Here is a 17,368-nt window from a genome sequence, read left to right on the forward strand (position 1 = left end):
ATACTTTCTACAACCTTTTTTGCTAATATACCAAATTTTACTTACACGTACGTACTGTTAGAATCATATATTATATGTTGAATACTTTTTGTTTTTATAAAGTATTAAACATGTTAGTATATATTATTCAAAAAAAAAAAATTTATAGAACAAGATAAAACTTACTTTCTCTTATAATAAAAAAAAAATATATGATAAAACTTAATTTGACACGGGCCAAATTGTCAACTATTGAATTTGAATCATTTTCTTTTTAAATAAAGATATATAATTTGAAGGTGACCCTAACTCATCACAATGAAATTTGATTGAATGTGATTTACACACGCAGAAATTTGGGTGCATCTAACATTATTTACACATGTTTTGGATTCTTTTGAACGCTTCTTTCGGAATTATTGGATAAAATAGTAAGAGAACTAGATTTTCAGTTCAGGACTTCAGTTAAGGACTCCAAGGTTTTCAATATAGCAGACAAGGACTTTTTTATTTGACTATAAATACTCACATTCAAGACGTGTTTAACTACAGCCATTTATACCATTTTCAGTGATTCTATTTCTTTGGTTTTTGAGTTATATACTTATATTGCGTCAATTTTGGAGGCACAATGACCATCCTCATTGAGCAACCACAGCTTGGTACCATTCTTTTCTTCTTCTTCCTTTTTTTTTTTTTTTTTTAATTAATTATTTCTTGGGGTTTAATTCCTTTTCTTGATCATTGGGTCTCATTGCACTGGTTCTAAATTCTAATTTTGAGTTTGTTACCTTTGTTTGTCAGACTCACAAGTGGAGGACCAGAAGTTTTCTTCTGTGACGCCTAAAACCGTATCAAACAATGGATTGGTAGCAGAAGAACTTGTTTCAAGCAATGAATTCATGGCACCAGAAATTAATTCTTTTGGCCACTCATTCAGGTCTTTTTTTTTTTTTTTTTAATAATTACGATTCTTTTCAAAGATTTACATTTTTTTTTTTCATAAAAAAAAAAAGGTTCTTTTTATTAATGTACTTCATTGAATGAAATCTAACATGGAATTATGGATATAATGCTTGACAGAGATTATGATGCAGAAAGTGAGAGGCAAAAGAGTGTGGAGGAATTCTATCGCTTGCAACATATTAACCAAACATATGATTTCGTAAGCAAAAAACATCCAGGGAACTATATACATGTTTAAATTAACCACAAAATGTATAAGATGCCAAAGAAAAAGGCCTAGTATATATAGCACATGTAACGTACATTTAACTGACATATCTTTGGATGCAATTATAGGTGAAGAGAATGAGGGAGGAGTATGGAAAACTGAATAGAGTAGAGATGAGCATATGGGAATGTTGTGAACTCCTCAATGAGGTTGTGGATGAAAGTGATCCGGACTTGGATGAACCTCAAATCATGCACTTGCTACAATCAGCTGAAGCAATCAGAAAAGATTATCCCGATGAAGACTGGTTGCACTTGACTGCTCTTATTCATGGTATATACCTCATTAAATTTATTTTGTTCTATTCTATAAATTATAAACAAGGAACATGATATTATCAAAGTTTATATGTTTGCCTTTCAAAAAAAAAAGGTTTATATGTTTGACCTGTCCATGAAGTGGGTCCCACCCAATCTAAATATTATTAATTTGTTTAGCTCTTAATGCTAAATATATAATTTGTGATACTTAACAAAGTATAAAAATCAAGAACAATGACAAAAAGAAAGGTGAATAAATTAACTCTATTGTTGTATGGTTTCAGATCTTGGAAAAGTTCTCCTTCTTCCTAGCTTTGGAGGGCTTCCTCAATGGGCTGTTGTTGGTGAGTGAAATGTCAATTTTCTCTTCTTTTCTCCCATTGGGTTTAGAGTAAATATAATTGAAAATTCAATTTCAATCTTGCAGGAGACACATTTCCTCTTGGTTGCGCTTTTGATGAAGGAAACGTGCACCACAAGGTCCTTTAAAAAACTGAACTATAGTAGTAGTAGCACAATCTAGATAAGGTTTTTAATCAAAGTATACTGAGAAAAAAAATCCTTTTATATTGCAGTATTTCAAGGAAAATCCTGATTACAACAACCCTGCTTACAATACCAAGTATGGAATTTATTCTGAAGGATGCGGACTAGACAATGTGATGATATCATGGGGGCACGATGACTATATGTACTTGGTATGAATTTAGCCTCTCTCTCTTTTTCTTTTTCTTTTTTTACATATTTGTAGAACTTAATTTTGAATAATAAACTTGTACTGTTAAAAAATAAACAACAAAAACAAAACAAAACAATTTGATTAACTGGTATTTGTAAACTACTACAGGTGGCTAAGGAAAATAGGACAACTCTACCTCCGGCAGCATTATTCATTATCCGATACCACTCATTTTATCGTAAGTATTATCTTCCAAGCTTCTTAATTGTGCAAATTATTAATCCTCTTCGCTAGTCAACCATAATAATTAATCTTACTTCCTTCGATATATTATTGCAGCCTTCCATACAGTGGGAACATATAAGCACCTAATGAATGAGGAGGACGCTAAGAATTTAAAGTGGCTTAAAGTATTCAAGTAAGCTTTTTGTTCGTTCTCACCAGATTACTTCATATCTTCATTCCATATCTTGTTGCTTTAACCAGACTAATCATATATGTTGTACTTTGTAACATATACAGCAAGTATGACCTGTACAGTAAGTGCAAAGAGAAGATCGACGTTGAAAAAGTCAAGCCATACTATCTATCTCTCATTGATAAGGTAAGATTTTCATTTTCAATTTTTTTTTTTTTTTTTATACAGGAATTTTGTTTTCTGATTTCTTAAGTTTTTGAATAACTTAAATTTATCTCACTCTATCTCCCATTTAAAAAGCTTAAAATCACACTTGTTACAAGTGTTTATTGAGATAGAAGTTGGACACGCACATAAGAGATAGATAAAAGCTTAATTACAAGTTTAGAACCATTCTTTCTCAAATAAAAAAATTAAAAATAAAAGTTTAGAACCATCACGTTTATTTTCTAAATTGAAAATTTTTGTTACAGTATTTCCCAGCAAAGCTCAGATGGTGAACATTGGAGTTTTGTTACCACCGGATCAAGGAATAGCTACATGGCGTGACTGAGTGATGATATACTTGTGTAAAATGAAAATGTGATGTGTTCCATTCTCTGTTTCTAATTGACGCTAAGTTAGCGTGCTGTTTATGAATTATTTATTATATTCCTTCATTGTTCATTTCAGTCATATTATTATTAATATTAATTCTATTTACTAAAATTTTCTTATGGCTTTCATCCGTAATCAATTAGCTCTGATGTGCTATTGAATCTCCTGATTCTTCCAGAGGTTTTTTTTTTTTTTTTTAGAAACAATAAATAAAAATAAAAAGTAGGAAAAGAATGTGATTTCACAAATATGTCAATAATATGTAACCAAGCCATTAAAAAGTGTGACAATTGATGGCCAGGTCTCAGAACAAGAGAACAAATTTTTAGAGGAAACATGGGGATAAATAAACAAAATTTACTTTTAACTCAGTGGGGTTTCATTCAAAAATATCATGAATTGCATATTTAAAAGTAAAAGAACCTAAATGCAACCAAGCTTAAGATTGAACTGCATAAACTCCAGGGGGGCATGTACGAAGCTAGGATTTCTATTGACAGGGTCAAAGTATTAAACCAGATTTTTTTATGACGATTTTTTTTTTTTAAAGAGAATTTAACCTACGGCGTTCACTCTTCAACCATCAAAGACAAGGTTGTCAAAATCAAAATCTTATGTAAGATTGTGGGAGGTAGGTGGAATTGTGAATCGTAAGATCAAATCGTAAATTGTAAAATCAGATCATGGATCGTAAGATCCTACATTATTTGAGGAAAAAAAACACATTGATATGTCAAATAATCACATAAATTATACATTCATTCTTCCATTTGATGTAATTATCATAATATCATATATCACTACATTCATTTGTAAGTATCATTTTAAAAAGCCAAAAACTTCGAAACGTGACACTACTCTCCACCCATATTCTCATTCTCACCTACCACAACCATTTGTTCTCCTCTTTCTGTTATGTTACTTTACTTTCCTTTATCTCCCTCTTCTGCTGTTCACTCTTTTCTTTTTCAACTCAGACTTTCTAGCTACGAACTATGAATCCTCAATGGATAGGAAGAATAAAGATCTACTTCAAAAAATTTTACTTTTTGATATGTATCTATCTTGCTCTTGCAAACATGTAGGTATCATTGCTGTGAATTTGTTTTGGTTAAATTTTGTAAAATCCCCATCTCTCTTTCTTCTCATAAACCTAGAATAGCAAAACTAAGTTTATTGGAATGTTATGTTTCATTTAGATCCAACTAATGCCTTCTGTCAAGCTAAAGAAGATTACAAAAAACCAGGATCATTTAAAATCGTCAAGATCATACTATCCTACTAATCCTGAACGATTGTAGCATTTCTACCAAAGATTCTTGAAAGATTTGGAACATTTTAGGCAGATGGAATCGTAAGATAGTAGGATCGTTTTTTGTAAAATCTCCATCTCTCTTTCTTCTCATAAACTTAGTGTTAGGTTCTAAAGTTTAGGACTTTATGTATTTAGAACTCTAATTTGTATTGTTGGCAAACCATGATCAAAACAATGTATTTAGAAGTGTTTAAAGCTAGCTCAAAGTTGTATGTCAATGTAAAGTTGGAATCGAGTGTAAAGCAGAAAGTAGTGTGGCTTTCGGCCTGGTTCGATCGATCGAAGTTTAGGCTCGACCGATCGAACGTCGGGCAGATTGCTTTTCTGTAGAATTTTCCAACTCAGTCCTAATTGTTTTAAAACGTTTTTAGGGTTTCTTATTTGTCCTAAGTATAAAAGGCAAACCCTAGCCACATTTTAGTGTTGCTCATATTGCGGTTTGTGTAAATCTCTTGTGAGATCTAGAGGAGTTTTTCTTTACACAAACTTAGGATTTTCAAGGAGAAGATATTCTCTACACCTTGATGATCAAAACAGTTGCTGCCATTAAAGTGTAAAGAATACACAAGCGGGGGTGCTTGTAGCTGGTGGGAATCCAAGAAAGGAGTCCATGGATTCGGAACTTGCATGTGGTCGTGTCAGTAAGTTCTACTGGTTGGTAGCATTAGGAAGTCGAGCGGGGGTGCTTGTAAGTCCTTTTGTATGAATTTCGATTCTTTCTGATAGTGGATTCAAATTTACCTTGAGGATAGCTAGGTCAAATCCTCCCCAGGTTTTTATCGGTTTGGTTTCCTGGGTGATCATATCGTGTGTTATTTATTTTCCGCTGCTTTGCATTATTTGATCTTTTATATTGTGATAACCTAGAATTGTTTAATTGGACTAAGTAACAACTTGGCTAATTACCTGGGTTTAATCAATTGTTTAAGGGGTCTAAAAACTGTCACTTAGAATAGCAAAACTAAGTTTATTGGAATGTTATATTTCATTTGGATCCAACTAAAGCCTTCTGTCAAGCTAAAGAAGATTACAAAAAACCAGGATCATTTGGAATCGTTAAGATCATACTATCCTACTGAACCTGAACGATTGTAGCATTTCTACCAAAGATTCTTGAAAGATTCAAAACATTTTGGGCAGATGAAATCGTAAGATAGTAGGATCGTAGGATCCAGATCAATATTTTGACAATCATGATAAGAGATTTCACCAGTTAAACTAATTGGAACTCACTATGACGATTTAAATTAGCACCTTATATTCAGCCTATGAGACTATGGCTAGGAATACTCTATTTTCAAATATCTTGTAATTGATGTGCATAACTTCAGCATAGTAGTTGTTGCCTTTAACTTAGGCTAGAAATGCTCTATTTTCAAATTCAAATACCTCTCATTCATTACAGAATATTGCTTTGTATGGCAAATCCCATGTAAAGCATGTACATCATTATAAATATAATATCTTGAACCCTTTTTAGGGTCAAGCTAATTCATATAAACTTTTAGGGTATCAGAGCCTTTAATCCTATCACACTTATTGCTTCTTCTCCAGACATGGCCTCCTCAAATTTGAACACCTCATTTCCCATTGCCAACATCACAAACTTTGTTTCAATCAAATTTGATGGCAACAACTATCTACTATGGCGTGACGAACTAGAATCCATCCTTATCAGCACTGAGCTGATCTGCAGCTTTGTTGACGGGTCGATATCAACCCCTTCTAAAAACTATGTTCTCCGATAATACCCAACCAAATCCTGAATAAAACAAATGGAGAAAGTCTGATCACTTTGTGGAGGCCTCTATCAATACCACAGTAACTGAGTCACTGTCCTCCCAACTGCTTGGACTCAAAACTGAAAAAGAAGCATGGGATACACTTGAACAACTCTACCAACAATCCACAGCCAGAAAATCATACATTCTCAAAGAACTTCAAAGTGCTCATAAAGGGATCAACACCATTAACGTTTATCTTCATCGGATCAAATCGATATCCGACTCTCTTGGTGCTATAAATGAACGTATCAAAGATATTGATCTGGTCCATTATACTTTGAATGGTCTTGGACCTGAATATGGACCCTTTGTCACAACAATTGAGCATCGCAGCCCACCCATTACTTTCAGTGAATTGCGATCCAGTCTTCTCACACAAGAGCAACGACTTGCTCATGGTTTGGCAATCAATAATCTTCCTTTATGGATCCCAGCTCCCACACAGCACTTCATGCCTCCTATTGATACTGTATTTTGTCCGGTTCTAAATTTTGATAAAGTTTTTAGCTTTAAATTAAAGTTTGTGTAATTTGATTGCTCATGGGCAAAGAATAGGTTTGAATCGAATGAGATATTACTTAATCAAGGAAATTACTGTGTCTGCATTTTTAACTATGAAAAAAGTACATAATATACTATGTAATCATGTGCTAAGATTTTTTACTATGATTTTCATGGAGAATTGGTACCATTTTAGGACATTTTAATCAAGCATGCTATTAAGGTTTGAGTATCAAATTGATTAAGAAATTTATTTGATTTATAAATTACATGTCCTATTTTTATCCAAATCCAATTACTTTGTCTTTTTGGTCTCTTTATTTTTATCAGCTCATATATGTAATTTATTTAGAAGTCACTAATTTCTTTTAATTAATGAGCATGTCAATGTTTTATGTAAATTATTAATTGTTGATTTAAACTTTAAAGTCCACGATAGCAGTCCATGTTCTAATCTTTTGCACAAGTCACTCATGTGGTGTGTTAGTGTGTCACCAACAACCCTAAGAGTGTCCCACATAAATAGATATTTTTCTTATATTTAGCAACAATCATCAGCCCCATCAAGGAGCCCAAAAATAAATTCCCATAGACATCCCCCCATCTCCACAGCTCCTCAGTCTTTCCCCTTTTGGTTTTCATTACATCCACTCCTACCTCAACCAAACCTCCACCCAAAGATCTGAATGGTTTACAAATGAACATCTTCTATACCATAAAGTATGTACCATTCTTTGTTCCACTAATAAAAAATTGACACCTATGTTAGGTTCTAAGAAATTAGGAACTAATGTATAAGAACTACAATATGTATATGTTGGCAAATCATGATCAAAACGTTTAGTCTAGACTTAGGCTGCTCAAAGTGTGTGTATGTGTAAAGTTGGAATCAAGTAATTGCAAGAAATTACTATTCAATTTCTGCAAGGTTTGATCGATCGAAAATTAAACTCGATCGATCGAAAATTAAACTCAATCGATCGAAACTCGTGCAGATTGTTTTTCTACAGAATTTTCCAACTCAGCCCTAGCCACATTTTAGAGGTTGTTGATATGTTGTGTGTGTAAATCTCTTGTAAGATCTAGAAGTGTTTACCTTCATACATACTTAGGGTTATCAAGGTCAAGATTGATGTCAAGAACTTGGTGATCGCTTCAGTTGCTGTTTAAAGAGTTTAAAGAAAAACACAAGTAGGAGTACTTGTGGTTGCTGTGGATCAAGAAAAGAAGTAGTTCGTGGACTCGTAGCTATCACGTGGTCGTGGTAATAAGTTTTCTACTCAAGGTAGTAATAGGATGTTAGTGGTCTAAGTCACTATTGTAAAAACTTCAATTCTTTCACAGTGAAACTAGGTTAAATTCTCCTCAAGTTTTTTATCAGTTTAGTTTTCTTGGGTTATCATATCATATCATTGTATTCTTTATTTTCCGTATTATTTACTTTATATGATTTAGTTATATTAACCTAGATTTAAATAATTTACCTAAATAATCACTTGACTAAATAACTAAATTAAACAAACTATATTTTAAGTGTTCTAAACACGTACTACCTAGCTGCTTTGTTTTTTTCTTATTCTTTTTCCCTTCTCAACTAATAGGAGAGGCAAACGTAACTAACCTTAATGCCTCACGGTTACAGTTCTGAAAATGAGGCACCCTCCTCCACCAGTCTCTACAAACTCTGAACTCTCCCTCTCTCTCTCTCTCTCTCTCTCTTTCTCTCAGTCGCTACTCCACCACGAAGGACGCCCTCTCCGATTTAATTAATGTGCGTACCCCGACAAATGAAGTCTCGGGTAAAGGTAATCCCTTGTCTTCCCTGGATTTTGAAGGTTTGATGTGATTAATGTCCCAATTTCTTCTCTTTTGTAGATTTTGGGGATTGCCTTATGTAACACATTAATAACTTCCTCTCTGTTGGGGTTTGGCCGTGTGGGTGTTGACAATTTTTTTTACAATGCTTGGATCTTTTTGGAGGTAGATTGTGTCTTCTGCTTTTCTTTTCTTTTCTTTTTTTAATGATATTTTATTACTCAGATCCTAATTTGTTTCTTTTTTGAAACTGACAATGATTAGTAAAGCTTTAGTTGATTGTTATCCTGACCCTACATAACTTACACCAACCTTGTCTTTATCAATTCCCTTTTATTTCGTTTTCATTCTTATTAATTGTTTTCATTATTATTGGTCCAACATCATCACGATCATCTCTTTTTTCCATTTTTCTTTTTCTTTTTTTGGTGTGTGTGTGAGAGAAGAATCATCCCGATTATCTTAGTGTGAAGTCTGATCCCTCATTACATTATCACTGCGTTGTTGTGTTCTTCACAACGATAGAGAACTAACATTTACTCACTGTTTTGGTTGTTATGATATGGTGGGCAACAAGAATGAAATCTAAAAAGAATTTAACAAAAACTTAACTAAGGAACAAGTCAGGTGGTTATGTTTTGCTCAATTAGTGTGGTTGCTAGATTGTGTTTTATGTGTTTGTTGAAATTCTTGAATGAGGTTAGGTAAAAACGATAAAGTTGTTAATTATTTGCCTAGTCATGATCATATATTTCTATGCTGCAATTCTCAAATCTGTTATACACGGCATTGGTACATAAGTTTTAAGCTTTTCTTTTCAATGTTAAGCATTCATTCTTCTCTACAAACTTTGCTTCTAGCTATGTTTTAGCGTAACTATATTTCCCTTTAGAAACTAAGATGCTTCGTTGGAAAACTTTTGGTATAAAATATTTTTTCTTCCCCAATAATCAAATCTGGTTTTCTTTCACATTTGTTGTAGATATATGTCAAGCTAAGACCGGGTTATCAATATGTTAAATTTACTTTGAGGAGAACAACTTCACCCAAACTAGATAATGAATATGGCCGATCTATTGACTATTGCTATGAGATTACATCAAGTCTGCTATGTATGCACCAGATATTTGCACAAGGGTTCAAGGGATAGTTATTTGATTAAGTTGAAGAAAGATTGTTGGTAAGGGCTTTCTAGTTTCATGTACCAGACCCAAAAAACAAAAAAAAAAAAGGCGAAAAACACATTTTGGTCCCTACATTTTGACCCGATTCCCGTTTTAGTCCCTAAGTTTTTTTTTTACCGCTTTTAGTCCCTCTCCAGAAAAACGGTTCCATTTTAGTCCCTGCCGTTACATCAGAAACGGATATTGCTGACGTGGCAAACGGCAAAGTCAAAAAATAATAAACTAATGTCCACGTGGCCTAAATTAATAATAAAAAATATTTTTTAATGCCACGTCAGCATCTAAATTTAAAAAAAAAATTAAAAACTCTCATAAAAAAAATCCTTAAATAAAAAAATTAATTTATTAATTCTAATTAAATTAAAAAAATTAAAAACTCTCATAAAAAAAAAAATCAAAAACAAATTTAAAACTAAACCCAGCAAGAACACAAAACCCAGAAAGAAATAAACCCAGCAAGAACAAACTAAACCCAGCAAAGAAAACCATGGTGGACACTTGAAGTCACCTCTGTAAATCTTATTATACATGCCACAAGATTATTGTCCTGAAATGGCAAAAACCCAGCTAGAAGAACAAACAGGATAACTCCACAGGACCAAAGATCAGCTGTAGCACCATCGTAGCCTTTCTTTCCAATCACCTCCGGCGCCACATAAGCCGGTGTGCTGTAGCAACCCATCTTGCTTCAAATGATCAGTGAAAGCGCTGAGACCAAAATCAGTGACTTTCAAATTACATTCTTCGTCTAAGAGCAAGTTCTTAGGCTTGAGGTCTCGGTGGTAGACACCGCGGCTGTGACAGAAATCGATGGCGGAGATGAGTTGTTGGAAATAGACTCTCGCCACGTCTTCTTTAAGCCGACCCTTAGCGATTTTCGAGAACAGCTCGCCTCCACGGACGAGTTCCATGGCGAAGTAGATCTTGGATTTGCCCGCCAAAACTTCGTGGAGCTCGACTATGTTTGGATGCCATACCATCTTCATCACCGAGATTTCTCTCTTGATGTGCTCCATCATACCCACTTGGATCACTTTCTCTTTGCTCACAACCTTCAAAGGATATTGCTGGGTTTATGTTCTTGCTGGGCTGGGTTTATGTTCTTGCTGGGTTTTGTTGTTCTTAGTTTTAAATTTGTTTTTGATTTTTTTTTTTTTATGAGAGTTTTTAATTTTTTTTATTTAGTTAGAATTAATAAATTAATTTTTTTATTTAAGGATTTTTTTTTATGAGAGTTTTTAATTTTTTTTTTTAATTTAGATGCTGACGTGGCATTAAAAAATATTTTTTATTATTAATTTAGGCCACGTGGACATTAGTTTATTATTTTTTGACTTTGCCGTTTGCCACGTCAACAATATCCGTTTCTGATGTAACGGCAGGACTAAAATGGAACCGTTTTTCTGGAGAGGGACTAAAGCGGTAAAAAAAAAACTTAGGAACTAAAACGGGAATCGGGTCAAAATATAGGGACCAAAATGTGTTTTTCGCCAAAAAAAAAACAAAACAAAAAAAAAAAAAAAAAAAAGCAAAATTACAATGCAAATAAATATTCATAATCCAATTTCATCCTACCATCTGTCCAAAAAATGTTTGTTATAAGATCATCAAGGTCAACTTGAATTGCATAAGAAAAATTAAGGTCTTTAGATTGCATTTTTTGTAGATATTCAAGTAGGCCACTTGTATCTCCAATTTTCATATCTTCTATTCGTCTTATACGCAAATAATTGTTATAATTAGCAGGAATGAAGCTAAGATTGTCAATTCCTCCTACCCTTCTAGCCATTAGACCTATAGTTGCTTTTGGTGCAATTCCAGAACTATCCATTAATTCAGCTTCAATAGCTTGAGCAGGAGCAATGGTCCTTTGAGATTTAAGGAACATGCGCTTACGAGAAGTTAATACATGCGAATGCTTTGCCACAAATTTGACAACACAATATTTTTTAGTAGATCTTCAACTAATTTTCATCTCTCCAAACAATCATGTCTTGTTTCTGGATGATAGACTTTCGGCCATACCTAACAAAAGTCCATTTTCTTTCAAACCAAAAGGAGACTCAATCCCTAAATCCAAATCCCCAAACTAAAAATAAAAAATAAAAATAAAAAAGAGAGAGAACAAAAAATAGAAAGAAAACAAAAAAAGGAGGGAGAGAGAGAGATTTAAGCGAGACCGAGAGTTAGAGCCATCTCATGGTGGTGTCAGGTGGTGGCTCGCGGTGAAGCCACGTAAGCTTGGCTGGGTAAGAGAGAGAGAGAGAATACACTGCTCTAGCCATTTGTTTGCTGACCTACCTGGTTGGCTTATTAGGAAATCTTGGGCTAGGTCAAACCCAGGCACGCCCATCGGTTCCAATAGCCTCATCCGAAACCTCTAGCCCTCACAATTTATACTTAGCTTAAGCCCAATACGAAAATTCAAGATCACCCCACAACACTAATAATCAACAAGCCCAATCCGAATTTCTTTGGCCCAACTCCTTCCACGCCAGCCCACTCACATTCAAATAAAGACCCACTCACTCTCACTATAATAAGCCCAAACCTTGGACCTGCCAACACACACACACACAAATAATTAATTAATTAATTAATTACAAAGTGACCTCAAAACTTTGTCAAATTACATTTTGATCCTTGCACTTTCATGAAATTACAAAATGGCCCAAAAAATTCCAAAATTGCACAAAGGCCCTTGAGGTCACCAAAATGTTTTTTTTTTTTATTCTTGTTTTGCCAAAATAAAAAGATTTCTTCAATATCAATAATTTGTCAAATGACATTGTTTTCATTTTTTCTAGAAATTAAATCATTGTGTTCATTTTTTCTTTGTGTCTTTTTGCATGAGATAAAATAGTTTGCAAAAAGAATTTGCAAAAATTGCATTTGGCATATGCTATGTTATGCTATCTGTGAAGTAAGTTTTACTTATTTTCTTATGCAATTTACCTTTCCAATAAATGCCAATGGATCACATGTTTAGCCATGTCTTTGTTATCTTGTTTTATAAAATAAATTGTTCACATGTCCATGCATATATATATCATCCTAGGATAGATCATACACATCATGCATTCACATGTCACCTTAGGATAGAATATTCATGTCATGCATTCACATAGCATCCTAGGATAGACTTAATCTTTGTTTTATTGCATATGTACATGCATATGATTCTCTTTCAAAACCAAATGTCAAGTATTTTAGTTAGTCTTAAAATAGTGAAATTTAATATTAAATTTGAAATGAGGTAATATCTTTTTGGATAAGCGTTATCGGGTGCTTAATACATTCCCCACACGTAACCGGACTTCCAAATTTATAATTTTTAGTTCAAGGTTTTCTTTTATTTTCTAGTTTAGCTTAAGAGCCTTAGGGTTTTCTTAAATAATTTAGGAAATAAATTTGATTAGAATTTGGTGAGCAATCATTCCTTAAAATCTCAATGGTTGGTGGCTAGTGGCGACGCCACGTTAAATCTAGGATGTTCCTAGAACAAAAAGAATTATATATAATAATTTAAATTTTTTTATTTGTTTACCCTTAAAAAAATTAGGAACACACTCAAGCAAAATCAGGAACACCCTCAAATAAAAAATAAAAAAATTGTTTACCATTGTTGAAGCTTCTCAACCACGATGAGATGCTAGCAGACCATGAGCTTGCATCTCCATTTCTTTTTCTTCTTCTTCTTTTTCTTCATTCTCTCTCTCTCTCTCTCTCTTTCTTTCTTTCTTTCTTTCTTTTCTTTTTTTTTTCTTTTTTTTTGCATTTTTGGCATTTCTGCATTTTTGCTCTTTCTGAAGTCTCTGCTATTCTTTGCCCGTTTACCGATGATGAAGACGAACTTTTTATTTTTTCTATCATGGTCTTCCACAAGTCAGTAAATGCTTGGCTATCAAAGTGTAAAGTGTCAACACTTTCTTCTTTTCCTTGTACCAGATGATTGGTTGTCAACCATTTACTTGGGCCTTGTATTAGTATTTATTATTTAATTTTTTTTTAAGGGGATTTAATTAATTTTTTAAATGGCAAGTTTGCCACTCTTCCAAATTTTACGATTTTTTTTTTTAATTTATTAAATAGTTAACCATTTAAATGGACTTGGGCTACTGGGCATAACTTAAGATTAATTTAAGGGGTAATTACACATAACCCACCTGTGGTTTGGGCGAAAATCACTTTGGTTACCTGTGGTTTGAAAAGTATCACTTAACCCACCTGTGGTATGTTTCCGTCAATCTCCGTAACCCACCTCAAGCCCAGCTGTTACAAAAACACCTCTTAACCCCAAAACACAACATAACGCGAATCAAAACACCCAAAACTCATAAACTTTTCAAGAGAGAGACCTGTGGTGAGATCAACATGTTCTTCGTGGTTTGGAGTGTCTGAAGGGGGAGAAAACACAAGTTTTGCAACATCGAAGTTAGGGAAGGTAGTTTCGGTAAAGAAAACCAAGGTATTTGTGTATGTTCTCAATTTAGGGTTTTAGATTTTGTTCAAGTGTCAAAACAAAAAATAGCACAAAAATGAAAGAGAAACAAGATCAAAATGGAGGGTTTTGTGAAAATTAATATTTGAACCCTATATTCAAAACTTCTAATTTCACCTCTCCCTGTATTCAAAACTCCTATATTTGGACCCTATATTCTAAAGACCCCCTTTGTTTTCACCTCTCCCTGTATTCAAAACCTCGATGGAGTAAACCACAACCGACATAAGAGCCACAACCGACATAAGAGCCTTAAGCATTTGGATGAAGGAGGCAGAGAGGTAGATGTAGGTGGAGTTAGAGAACCAGAGGGAAAGGGAGTACAGAGCTCCAATGGGTACCATAGATTTGAGGTAAAGGTCACTAGTCATGGTGGATGGGAGTTCCACGACCTTGAAAACTTTGATGAGAAGGTAAGCGAGGAAGGAACAGAAGGACATGTGGATCATGGTGAGTGAGATCGGGAATGGCCGGTTGTAGAGCTTGCGGTGGAGGATGTACTTGTTGTACATGATGACGGAGAAGTTGAGGAAGATCCAGACTGCTTCTGTGTCGTGTTCATAGATCTTTTGCTATTTTTGGATGTCAAATAGCTACGTGTGTTAAAGCTTTGATTTTTAGGAACTGGGTTTTTTTTTTTTTTGGTTGAAAAATATTCGTTTTTGTGAAATTAATTGTAATGATGTATTTTTTGGTGATACCTATTTCAGATCGTGGTAAGTTATAGTGATTGTAGGACAAAAGCAATTGTGGGTTTGGTTTAGAAATTTGAGATCTTGTGAAGTTTTTTTTGGATTGGGTGTTATACTATCTATAAAGTGGTTAAAGATGATGTCCAGATCGTATACCAATACCACTTTTTGATCTTGTTTCTCTTTCATTTTTGTGCTACTTTTTGTTTTGGGAGGAGAGAGATATAAAATTTGAGCAAAAATACCTATTTACCCCTGATTTTAACAAAGGTGAGTTACGAAAAACAAATGGAATATACCATAGGTGGGTTAAGTGATATTTTTCAAACTACGGGTAGGCAAAGTGATTTTAACCCAAACCACAGGCGGGTTTAGTGTAATTACCCCTCAATTTAAATATAAACTAGCACAAAAATGTTATATAAGTATGTGGGTGTGTATATATATATATATATATATATTTCATCTCTTCTCTAAATTAAAACAATTTCCATGATGTTATTAATTCCTTGATTAAGAAACTTGATATTTAATTTATGTTTGCTTATAATTTAGTATTTCTTATTTTTCTTATGAAAGTTATGATATAAAAAATACACTTGAAAGATAAATCTCAATATTTATTTTAACTATTTTAGTCAATTTTTCTACTTTTACTAATTAATGTATTTATTTATCTTTAAAAAAATTCTTAAATTAATTATGACGTCATCACGGTTCACTAGTTTATTTGCTTATAAAGTTAGTTTTGACCCTTTTTGTCGCTACTGCAACGGTAGAAAGAAGTTTTTCAGCAATGAAATATATAAAGAATAAACTGTGCTATCGAATGGGAGAACAGTAGATGAATGATTGCTTGGTTATGTATATTAAAAGAGATGTAGCTTGTAACATTGATAATGAAACTATCATGCAACGATTTCAAAATATGAAAACTCGTAGAAGGCAATTGTAAACTTTATGCATTTGTATGTTTTTTTATTGTTGTTGTCAATATATGAATTTCTCTTTTTATTAAATTGTGTAATTTAAGCTTTTTAAGGAACACTCTAAAAAAAATTCTTGGAGCCACCACAGTTGGTGGCAACTCCTTAAAATGAATATAGTTGTAAATATTTACCCTCACATATCTCCCTAGTATTGCACTTGTGCACGTACTTTTTGCATCTTATGCATTAAACAGGCATCGCTGGGTGAAAAACCTTGAACAGGTTGGGGTACAATGTCGAATGTAGGCTGAAATCCGAATATGGCACCTCCTTTTCACAAGCTCCAAATCAGTTCTTTCACATGAATTACAAGCAAGGAAAACAATCTCGTCCCGGACAATTTCAGAATCGTTGACAATGAGACGATCAACGTCATCCACCTTCCTTCAATACATCACAATACTCTACTCTGACACACACATCTTTAGTCAATACAAGTGCTCGAATGAAGTGCCAAATCCATTGATGGAGAATGGATTGTTATCCATTTCCAAGTTCTCAGTTGAAGTTTTACCTTGGGTTTGTAAGTTAAGGATCTTCAAACAGGGACAATATTGGTGAAGGGACCACTCGAGGGTGATCTGTACTCTGCCGATTCACAAGCTTCCTTCAATAAGAACCAACATGGCTTTATTTGTCAATAAGAACCAACATGGTTTGGCATAGACAATTGGGACATCCTTCTACTATAACTCTCAATTTATTTCCCAAGTAGTGACAGGTTGAATTTTTCAGATTTCCTACTCATTAATAAAATTTTTGAGTCTTTTCAGTTAGCTAAAAGTCACAAATTGCCATTTAATCATTCAAAACTTAGATCTTTTGTTTGCTTTGAACATTATCCATTGTGATGTATGGGGACCTACTCCAGTTGCTTCTTTTGGCGGTTTTCGATATTTTATCTTTTGTGGATGATTATAGTCGTTTTACTTGGATATATCCTTTGAGGCTTTAATCTGATGCATTGGCTTCCTTTCAACACTTTAAGCATATGGCAGAAAATATGTTCTCTATGACTATAAAACAATTTCAAAGTGATGGTGCTCTTGAATTAACTTAAGGTTCCTTTAAAATTTTTCTGGATGAATCTGGCATTATTTGTAGGATTTCTTGTCCTCATACACTAGAACAATATGGAGCAGTTGAATGAAAACATCGATGATGAGGAGAAAAATCACCCTCGTCCAAAAGGAAAGAAAGCCAACTTCGTCCGTCAAACTAGTATCGTCCATGTGACAAACAACTACAACACATACTAAATGAGTTCCCCATAAATGACATGAGTAACGGTTAATGTGCCAGATAGGAAAAAGCGTAATCGACAGACCAACAGGCAGAAGACCATTAAAGTCTATTACGCCTCCGCATTCATTACCAATGAATGATTAAGATTGTCCATCTCTCGATAGACGAATTAAAC

General features: G+C 33.7%; 1 protein-coding gene and 1 pseudogene across 1 annotated transcript; one reads left to right on the forward strand and one right to left on the reverse strand.

Annotated features, from left to right (window-relative positions):
- LOC126713673 (probable inositol oxygenase) lies at positions 1-3,278 on the forward strand. The gene is made up of 11 exons (XM_050413503.1): positions 1-641; positions 784-919; positions 1,063-1,144; positions 1,282-1,486; positions 1,758-1,817; positions 1,901-1,953; positions 2,049-2,171; positions 2,321-2,390; positions 2,492-2,570; positions 2,675-2,756; positions 3,044-3,278. The coding sequence occupies exons 1-11, from the start codon at positions 611-613 to the stop codon at positions 3,068-3,070; spliced, it is 948 nt and encodes a 315-aa protein (XP_050269460.1). The 5' UTR covers positions 1-610; the 3' UTR covers positions 3,071-3,278.
- A 6,954-nt stretch (positions 3,279-10,232) lies between these two features.
- On the reverse strand, positions 10,233-10,818 carry LOC126698855 (CBL-interacting serine/threonine-protein kinase 6-like; annotated as a pseudogene).
- Positions 10,819-17,368: the final 6,550 nt, after the last annotated feature.

The sequence above is a fragment of the Quercus robur genome, chromosome 2, assembly GCF_932294415.1.
Source record: "Quercus robur chromosome 2, dhQueRobu3.1, whole genome shotgun sequence".
NCBI lineage: Eukaryota > Viridiplantae > Streptophyta > Magnoliopsida > Fagales > Fagaceae > Quercus > Quercus robur.